Genomic DNA, 10,907 nt, shown 5'->3' with positions numbered 1-10,907 from the left:
ACATACATATGCATATGCTTAGGTCTCCTAAAAAACAAGATAATTAGATCGAGATGTTTAGAATAACAACTCAAAACTTTATAGGTCGCAGTAATTCAATTTTTAAGTTAAAAAAAATAGCATTTGTGGGAGCCCCGTGTTTCTGTTATCTTTATCTTTCACTGATAATTGAAAATAGTATATGACTATTTTTAACTTTTAAATTTAGATAGTGAGTCTATGTATATATTTATTTTTTTATTTAAGTTTCGTATAATTCCTTTTGTAAAAAATATAAATGTAAAATAATAAAAATACATCGTCTTAAATGGAAGTACGTACATTAAATCCAAACGCATAATAGCAGTATATTATTGATATAATAAATTATTATTGCCCAAATTTTATAATTTTGTCCTACTATTTGGATAAAAGAAATCATGAAAATATTGAATACTGAAATACCGAAAAGAAAACGCGTGTGGATTAGTTTCATTGGGAGTCAAATAACATTAAAATAAATACGTCTCTATCGTCTAATACAAATATCTTCCGACTTTTATTTTTATTGCTCCCACTAGTTGGGCAAACAATAAAAATAAAAATTTTGAAAGATGTTTCTATATAGTTTCTAGATTAATAAGTTGGCGAAATGATCGTCATTACACGTATTCCCGTCTTTTAGGCTTTAAATGGTAAACGGATTATTGCGATCGCACGCACGACAATCGTTGCCACAAAAATCGCGAATACAGAATATCTGGCACTCGAATTCTCGTTAGTAAAATATTTCACGTGGTCAGCTTTCAAACCCTCCAAGTACGTACGTAGCCATACGGCAACAGTATATGCAATGGCGAAATTAAATCCCCAGCGCCCCCACTTATACCTGATTACGGTTTTTTTTGCGCGAGTTTTGTCCCTTTGGATACGCTTAACAGTTATTGGTGTGCTACAGTGGAGGGAACAGCTACCAGAAACAAAGAGAGGAGTTACAATTTGCGGTTGAAATTTTTAACCAAAAATGGACTGTTCGAAAACGTAAGTGCATTTATTTTTAAACTTTTAAATGCCTTTCATTACTTTTATGAATACATTTATTATGTCAATGTGTAGTGCTATAAATGTACATACTTAGGTGCTTTCAAATATGTATTGTATAGCTATAATTCAATCCCAAATGCTTGCGTATCCATATGGCTACGCCAGTCTTTTCCCGTGTCAAATTATTTTGATTACTGTTCGATGTTTTTGGTGTTTTTTTGTAATATATACACAAAATCTAACGCCAATTTTTGGGCCCATTTCAGATCTAATGAAGACTTAACTGTTGGAGACATATTAAATTTGTTAGAAGAACCTGGGACTGACGATGACGATTTGCTCGATATGGAGATGGAGATGGAAACGGATATATTTATTTGTCCTCCCGAATCGAACGTATTGACCGATGAAGACAGTGCCGAAGAAGATGATGGCGGTCTTGTAAATAATCTTAGTCGTCGTCAATTTGCTGCAAATGCAGAAATGCGAATTAGAGGGAGACAGGTCGGAGGAAACGACAACTTTACGAGCAACGAAGCGAGTACAACACGCATATGGATTGATGGAGAATTAGATCATATATATTAAATAAATGTTTTCTTTTATGTAAATGGTTGCTTTTTATTTCTCCTTGGTCCTTCAAAGTACCTACATATATAATGATTATTTTTAAGGGTTTGGTATTGGTCAAATTGGTCAAAATTCCGATGTTTTGGGGTGTGGTATGTTTGTAACAATTCACCGAATTATTGTTTTTACTCAAACCCTTAGCTTGCAGGTATATTTTGTATCTGACAAAATATACTGATTTTATAAAAAAAAAAATATTGATTTTATGAAAAAAAAAATATATGGGGTTATAAATAGACTAAGCACATAACTAAAGGCATCTTGGATTTTTTTCTTTTATCTAAAAATATTTTGGAGGGCAGGATATTCGTCTAGCGTATTGCGATCTGTTGTCGCGCGGAATTACTGACACGCCCCCTGTAACGACGAGCGTAGCCATATGGCTACATGGATTTTTACCTGAAAGCGCTTTAATTTTTTTTTTTATTATTTTTGCTTGATTAACCCTTTGACTGCTACAACAACGATAAATCGTTGTTTTGAAATCGGCGAAGATTGCTACGACGATCGTTGTTGACGTCATTAATTGTCGTATTTCAATACTTTCTTTGAGCCACCAGCGCATCAGTGGCACGAAACATTTTTTTTATATACGTATTTATATTTATTTTTCAATCAAGCTTTATAAATATTTATCAATTTTTTAAATAAAAGCTCTTCAATTTCGGGATCATCATCAAAGTAAATTTCGGGTTCGTTGTCAATGTCATATAAGGAGTTATTACTTGGGAATTGATTATTATCGATAAATTCATTTTCAGAATCAGTAGAGCTGCTGATTTGTCGAGTTCCTCGGCGAGGAGCTATTATTTCGCTTTCATCACTTTCACTGTCCGATATCATTTTGCAGAGTTAAAATAAATGGCAAAAAACAATAGAAATCCGCTTTCAATTATATAGGTCACGAGACATCACGAATTCATGCAATCAATCAAATGCAACTGAAATGCATACAAAATGTTTATGATACATGTTGAAAAATTATTTGATTATTAGAAACTTCGCATCCTTGTGTGTCTCGCTCATACGTACACAATTAAAACCAAGAAAGAAAGAGAGAGAGACCGCTACCTGTTTCGAATATATCGCATGTTGTAAGGATACATCGATATCTAAAAATAGATTATTGAAAAGAATAAAGCCTCGGAAAACAATCGTCAAAACTTATTTAGTGTATATATGTATGTAGGTATCTCTTTCGCACGCACGCATGTAAAAGCAAGACAGAAAGAGAGAGCACGAGTCCACGACTGCTTCTTAAAAATGTATATAAAGTATTATAAAAATTACGAGTGTTCGGCGAAGTAAGTATGTAAAAAAAAATATTATATTTATTTTTTTTCAAAATAATTACAAATGTTAGCATTTTTCGCTTGGACATTGAAAAACCTCGTAGCAGCCAAAGGGTTAAGATGAATATTTGTCAAAGAAATATGGTTGATATATTCTTTTATTAATGAAAAAAATCTCTCGTCTCTGGAGGGTTAATGGAGTTTTTGGGTGCCAGATGTTCCGTTATCGGAATTTAAGTGACATGCGCGAGATCGCTTTTTGCATAATAATCACCGAACCGTTTTATATATGGCTTCTTTTAAATACTGGCCTCTATCTTTTCTTAACTTATTTCTGTATATAAAACTATACATACCTCTTTCTATGTATTAAGCCTTGTACATTGTAATAAAGCATCTGTTTTTATTTTTATTTATTAAATTAAATTTTAGCTTAAAGCTTATAGGGGATGAACGGAGAGACGACTGGCATGTTAATGCACGTGTTTATTATATGACAGCTGAAGACGGAGTGAGTAGTAGCTCTCCGAACCCAGCCGGGTTGGTCCCCACTCGCAGGAAGGCAACCAAACTCGACCATGTCGTATAAGCGAGCCACCACATCACTCCCCCCCCCAGCATCAGCGATACCAAAATTACAAAGAAACAAATTTTACAAAAGAAAAAAAATTATTGTTACACAAAGAGAAAAAATTATTACGTGGGGAGAAAAAAAAATGTTGACGTGGGTCATCCGCTGTGTACATAGGTGTACCGCCCTGAATGGTCGGTAGATTCGAGGGCGGTGACGTCGCGAGCAGGACGGTGGGTGGTCCGATGGTCGCGCGATGCGATGCTGCGGCGGCGCCGCTCTTCCGAGGCTGATGTCGGTTGGTGGGGCGGCGGGGGCGGCAGGGGCATCGATGTGGTTGATGATACTCCGAGCTGGACTGTGAGTCGTTGTGGCTCGTGGAGGTGTTGTAGCGCTACCGCCCGTCTCGGCGTGACGACGCTCGTGGGGACGGACGGGGCCTTGATGATGATGATGATGATGATGGTGCTGAGGTGGTGTATGTCTTGTGGTGCTGGATGACCGTTCTATGTGTAGTGGATCGCGCATGACTCCACATCCAGCTGTCAAGATCGTCGTCTCATTCGCTCCCCCATTTTTTTAAGCACCTGTCATCGACGTTGTGGCTGGACGTCGGTAGGTAGGTAGGTAGGTAGGTAGCCGTGTCTGCTCGTTTATTGTCATGGGCGTGTTGATGACGATGGGGGCGCGGCGGGTAGCTTCCCCGCCTGGCTCGGCGAGGCAGGGATGAGCGGCATGTTGAAATTGATCGAGGCTGCGTGGCTCGATGTCGGGGGTCACCAGTATGGAGGATGAACGAATGAGACGACTGGCATGTTAATGCACGTGTTTATTATATGACAGCTGAAGACAGAGTGAGTAGTAGCTCTCCGAACCCAGCCGGGTTGGTCCCCACTCGCAGGAAGGCAACCAAACTCGACCATGTCGTATAAGCGAGCCACCACAAGCTAATCAATAATAATACGTACAATGCACATTTGACGCAATTTACCCTCTACAAAGGTGTTAAGTAAAATACAAAATACAATATACGACTTTGAAATCTCTGCGTTTATGTATGTACAAATTGAATAATTTCATCATTTGTAAAGGTTCTTATTTACGCTGCAACAACTCTGTGTAATGGCGGTTTTTTTCTCGGTCAATGTCAAGAGGGAACAGTAGAATGAAATACTTCGCGAGGTAGTCATAATTGTATGTGAAACGCTTTCCATCTGACGTCAAAAGTACTTACAGTTGTGTAAAAACCACAGAAGTAGAATGCATAGAATGGTCATTGTTAACAAAATTACCGTCTAAAAACGAGCCATCGAAGAGAAAAACGGAAAGTCAGAAGAGAGACAAGAGAGAGAGAGAGAGAGAGAAACGAAGTTTAGCAAACAATGAACAAACTCTGCCGCGCAGAGTTTTTGTAGCAACATTTTTGGAGGCTAAGAGCGATTCTATGCATTCTACTTCTATGGTAAAAACTTAATTGATGACCCCTCGGCTCGAAAAGGCAGCAGTGTAGGTAGCTCGACGGTAAGTATGGCCGCAAATATCACAATTGCACAACGAACTCCGAAGACGTCGAACCGATTCAGAATAAAAACACGAAATAAAAGAAACAAAATGAATGCGTTTTATCGTGATATGAATTCGTCGAGAGTGGAAAGTGTTCGCATATTGCACAATTTGGCAGCAGGTCGAGTTAGCGACGTCACGAATGTGAAGGTTGGCAGCCTGCGCGAATTCGGTGCGTTTGCGGCGCGGCTGTCGACTGTCGGCTGTCGACTATCGGTGGCCCGCGATCGCTGCGACTCGGTTCGGAGCTCGTTTTTCGCTGTTCGGAGATCAGCGGTCGGTGACTCCGCCGCGCCGAGAGTTACGTTCGTCGAGGAAAGAGCGAGACGTGGTCGTGGTCGTGGTCGTGGTTGACATTGACATTGCCATTGTCACCGACGCCATGGGGGACGCTGACGAGGCCCGCATGAACGTGGCGGCTCTTCGCCGGGTGGATCCTTACGCCAAGGACATCGTGGACTCTTCGGCGCACGTGGCTCTCTACGCCTTCGGGGACCAAGAGTGGGCCAAAACCGGCATCGAGGGCGCCCTCTTCGTCTACAGGTACCCCCACCTCCCACCTGCCGCCCCCTCATTGTGCAACATCTCATCACCCATCTGTCATTCGGTCTGGCATCCAATTCGGAAATGTATTATCGTTTGTGCGTTGGCACCTCTGACGCGCTGTCAAAATTCGCCGGTGCCGGCTTTCGCAATTTCCGAAACGCTTTGTGCAATATGTTACGTGTGCGTTCAATTTTTCTTTATTCATTTTGATGAGTTGATGCTTCGTTTCGTTGTGCTCTTCAATTTATTTGTGTGTGTGTGTGTGTGTTTTGTCTCCATCTGACGTGTCGGTTAGAGGGAGGGGGAGGGAAAGCGTTGTTATTGTGAAGGTGGGTCATAGACAATGAGTGCTCCTAATTATGAGCGAGACAATGTCATTTTAAATGTGGGGAAATTTGTGCATATTCAATTGTTTGGGTTTTTTTTTTTTTCAGGTGTATGTATGTATGATTCGCGTCGTATGAGATTTACAAATCTTCTTGTTATTTATTAGTGGAAACTACGGTAAATGAAAATCATGAAAAAATCTTCATTTGTTTTTTTTTCATATTATTTAACGATCGACCAATCACAAACGACTTTGACTAATCCAGCCAATCAGAAACGACTTTGAAGACAGCCAATCAGAATTGAATTACAGACACCATTTCGGCTTTATATATAAGATTCACGCACGTATTATATAAATCGATCTCGATTAGTCTCGTTAGTTGTGTTACTATGATACGAGTCCGAGTCGATAAAGGTAACAACTGATTAAAGAACGACTATATGTTGAAACGATCGAAAAAATCACTTAAAAAACGTTATAAAATTGAAAAGTAGAGTTATAATTTAGTAAGTTAGTTATGCTAGTTAGAAGGCAAAAAAAATAAGAATTGATGTTTTGGTTATTTTTATTTTTTTTTTTTTTTTTATGTTTGGCTTAAATTGTGTCATACAAGTTTTTAATTGAAAAGGGGTCAATTTGAAACGAAAAAGGTTTAATTTGAAATGAAAAAGGGTCAATTTGAAATGAAAAAGGTTCAATTTGGAATGAAAAATCTATATAACAAGTTTTAAACAAAAACTCATTGCCTTATGTCTTACATATTGAATATTAGACATTTGTTTTCTTTTAAGGACAAATAATTATTTTTACAAATAGTAATTTGCTGCCGCCTCCCCCAAGCATATTAAATAAATAATCAGAAATATCTATAAATTGATCATTAATAACGATTTTCATAATTTTATTCTTATAAGAATCCGTAGTTAGAATAATGGACGAAACAAGTGGTTAAATGACATCTGAAAGAACGTATAGGGAAATAAAGTCACAGGGAAGATGGATGAGATGGATGAGAGCTGTCCAAAATAGAGAAGAATGGAAGCGGGTTGGAGAAGTCTTCATCCATCAGTGAATTGCGAATGGCCGTAAATGATGATGCATATAATATATAATCTATTGATACAATTTTAAAAGGGGTAAAAAAAGAGTCAAATGATATCGCGTTCATTTGTTTTGATAGAACTGATTTCTGATTCATTTGTTTTGTTTTTTTTTTTTCATCCATTTTGAATGTACATTTGTGTTCTCCTACACAGTCCAAATACACTTCACAATAAAAGCTTTTTATTTTTTGAGATAAGTCTTTATTTGAAACGGTATACAATTGGTAGTTTACTTAGAACTACAAGAAAGTATTGTTTTTTTTTTATTGAATGGCAATGCTAAATAAGCTAGAGCGCAATTTCAAAGAACAATGAAGCTATTTTTAAAATAAACGATTATGTCATCAGAAAAATCAATTTATTATTTACACATTCGATCACACATTAACACTCGCACATTTGATTAACACTTTCCTTATCCTATTGTATGTGGTATTTAAAAATTTTGAATGTTATTTTGTAATATTATTATTATGATTGATAATCAATATTTTGATCGATACAACTTAAACCCTTTGCCCGCGGCAATAAATATAGCGAACAAGCCCCGTACGCGGCACCTTTTTCACGAATTTGGCAATCGAGTTTTCGACCTTAAATACAGATTTTAATATTTACTCAAGTAACCAGATATGTTAATTAACACATAAAGTATTATTTTAAACAATAAAATACATAATATATCTTGTAGTTTTGGCTTAATTGTCAAATAATCATTCTTCGTACAATTGAGACGTATCGTCGCCATTGTTCAACAGACGTGACGTCACATAAACGAGGTTTCAGTATGGTTCCACAAAAACCTAATTTTGACTGGTATATATTCATTTAAAGCAAATTGAATAGATGGCATTCAACTCTCAGTAATATATTCAACCAATTTTGAACCTTAAAACAGTTGAAATAGGCGCATATAAGCCTCAAAATCCCGTGCAAAGTTCAGACAGCCGCGCTACAGACTTGTCGCCCAAAGCTTCCATAGAAAACGGCCGCGGGCAAACGGTTAAGTTTTAACAATTAGAGAAATGAATACATGAATTTCATAAACTGTTCCAAAGATTTACACATTATATATATTGTACACAAGAGGTTATTCAAATTATGTAGATCTTGTGTCGAGAACTAAATCTATTTTGTATTGTAGTATAAGTGTATAGATATTGTTACAAATCAAACAGTTTCATAATATGACATTGTGTATTTATTTACAGGCGTTCCGGCCCCCCGAACCACTCGCTGCTGGTGATGAACCGGCTGAACACAGACAACCTAATAGAACCGGTGACGACGGGCTTGGAGCTGCAACTCCAAGAGCCGTTTCTTCTCTATCGCAACGCACACCGACGCATCTTTGGCCTGTGGTTTTACGACCGGGACGAGTGCGCCCGCATCGCAGCCAAGATCGAGAGCTTGGTGAGGGAGTCGGAGCCGGACAGCGACCCGAAACCACACCACCCCCCGCCACAAAAGACAGAAGCGGCCGTAGACATATTCACAATGCTCTCTAAAGCTCAAAACGACTATAATTCCAAAGCGAAACCGGCCCCTTTAAAAACTCCACGGGCACCCGACATTGCATCACAGAGCGTCATGGACTTCTTCGCCAAGGCGGGCGGCACCGCTCAACCGACCAACACTAACTTATTCGGAGTGTCGTGTCCTCCTATAGACGACGAAGGTCCCATGCTGTTGCAGAGGCTAATGAGCAATCCGGTGCACAGCGTAGAACACATAGAAAAACAACAGAGGTCCGTCACCCCTAAAGGCGATCCTCCGTCGCAAAAGAAACAAGAGTCGAAGCGCAAAAACAAACCAGACACGCCCAAGACTCAGAGTCAAAAGACGCTCCCCAAACCGAACACCAACGGCCAAACTTTAGAAAACGAATTGAATTTTATGAGCATATCAACTCCGAAGCCGTCGTCTCCCCCCACCATATTCCCAAAGCAGTTGCGTCAGAGACCGCAGGCGGTCGAACCCCCCGAAGAGTCCATATCCGACACCAGGCCGCTGTCTGCTCCGCTCGGCGCAGTGCAGGAGACTCCACAGAAGCCGGCTTTGATGCCCCCGACTATGTTCACCTCGTCGGCTGCCAAAACCAATGTGGATCGGCCCATCTTAGATACAGTCATCACTCCAATAAAGCCCTCGCCAGCGGCGGATGTCCGTCCGGAGCCGCTGACGAGGAATCAGCTGCTCCAAGCTTTAAATTATCTAATCAAAAACGACGCCGAGTTTATGACAAAGTTGCACGAAGCCTACGTGAAATCTTTCTCGGAGTTGGTTTCCTAGAAATGAATGAATCGCTTGCTCCGCTTGCACACATACACACTCACAACACAAAATTACACAAACACGTTATCCCATTGAGTCCCTTTTTATTATATTATATATATTATATTATCTCCTGCGGATTATTTGGATCGAATCGACTGGTAGTTTTATATATGTGATGATTTTTCTTTTTGAAGCAAGGTATTTCAGATGCAACGTACATATACTTTATATATATATATGTATATTTATAAAAAAAAATTGTCTATTCATACGTACGTGTATATTTGATGTATATCCGATTTTGTGTAATTCAGAAATAGCTTTACCGTATGTTTCGTTGTCTTTATCGGGACGGTTGAGATTCGTTTTGTGATTATATTATTGTATATGACAAGCCGCTGAACGTTCATGTGTCAGTGTTGATGTTGTGGTATTTTTACTATAAAGCTGTGTACGAGGTTTAAGTTATTCCGATCTGATGGACAGTTTATTGATTATGTTTTTTTTTAATTATTATTTCTGTGAATGCAAATTTGGTTGACAAATAAGTATTAAAAATAAAAAGATTATTGAATATTCAGCGTTTTATTGTGTGTTTATTGAATTTTGAACAGTCGTATTAAGGTGTTTTTAGAATCTTTAAGATATTTGTATGTAAAAATTACATCCTACTTATTTCATATTTGAATACACTTTTAGATTTTAAGGGACGGTGTATTTGTATCGGCAACTATGTTAAAAATATTCAGGTATGAAATAATACGTATATGATCTTTATTTTATGTTTTAATTTAATGGCCTGAAACAGTATGATTTAGAAATTTAGAAACTTTTGCAATACATTGCTAGGAACAGAAGTACTTTCGAAAAACCAGTTAGTTTCCAGTCCCAGTGAAGGTTTATCTTAAGTTACGTGTACCCATTGTGTTGAATAAACGGTGGAGCAGGAACTGCTCTCTCGTTTGTGAATAATTGAAAGGTTGCATTATAAATAAGGTGTAGGTTAAATATAGCATATATTGAATGGTCTGAATGTCGCCGTTCAGCTTTCCGATTGATGATCGAGTATCTTCATTGTACCTATTAGGTGTTATTTTATTTATAGAGAGACATTGAAATTTTCCATACAAAATTGTTTTTGTAAATATGAGGTGAAGCTGTCAAATTGTAGCAGTTTTATTGTGCAAATGAAGAAAGATATGTAATATCTGTTTTGTATAAGTGAGCTTTTGGATGCTGAATATGTTTGCGAGTGAGATGGAATGACATGCAATACTGCTTTTTATTTTTCTTTTCATGCTGGTTTTCATATGAAAAAAAATACCCTTTTCTCTTATGTACAATGAATGGCTAAATAAATTTATATTTATGAATTCATTTGGTTTTGTTTTATTTCTTTTTATTGCATAATTGGATCAAATTAAACTATATAATCACTGTCCTGGCTCTTGCATATAGAGTTTTTGAAAGCTATTATGATATTGCATTGCCATCTATTAACAAATCACATTATTAAAATTGGTTTGTATCTATGGTGTTTTTTTTCTCGGTAGAAATATAAATTTATTTTA

General features: G+C 37.8%; 1 protein-coding gene across 1 annotated transcript; it reads left to right on the top strand.

Moving 5' to 3' along the window:
* The first annotated feature begins 5,256 nt into the window (after positions 1 to 5,256).
* DCP1 (decapping mRNA 1) lies at positions 5,257 to 10,712 on the top strand. The gene is made up of 2 exons (XM_077442524.1): positions 5,257 to 5,622; positions 8,271 to 10,712. Exons 1-2 carry the CDS (start codon positions 5,462 to 5,464, stop codon positions 9,349 to 9,351), a joined length of 1,242 nt encoding a protein of 413 aa, XP_077298650.1. The 5' UTR covers positions 5,257 to 5,461; the 3' UTR covers positions 9,352 to 10,712.
* Positions 10,713 to 10,907: the final 195 nt, after the last annotated feature.

This window comes from Arctopsyche grandis, chromosome 12, assembly GCF_051622035.1.
Source record: "Arctopsyche grandis isolate Sample6627 chromosome 12, ASM5162203v2, whole genome shotgun sequence".
Lineage (NCBI taxonomy): Eukaryota > Metazoa > Arthropoda > Insecta > Trichoptera > Hydropsychidae > Arctopsyche > Arctopsyche grandis.
Note: the sequence above shows the minus strand (reverse complement) of the source record. Positions and strands in the feature narration are given on the sequence as shown.

Bases quoted from the DNA above. Each gene is read 5' to 3' on its own strand.
- DCP1 (XM_077442524.1), top strand. From the start codon at position 5,462: ATGGGGGACGCTGACGAGGCCCGCATGAACGTGGCGGCTCTTCGCCGG. The intron at 5,623-8,270 runs GTACCCCCACCT...ATTTATTTACAG, and splicing joins GGCGCCCTCTTCGTCTACAG to GCGTTCCGGCCCCCCGAACC.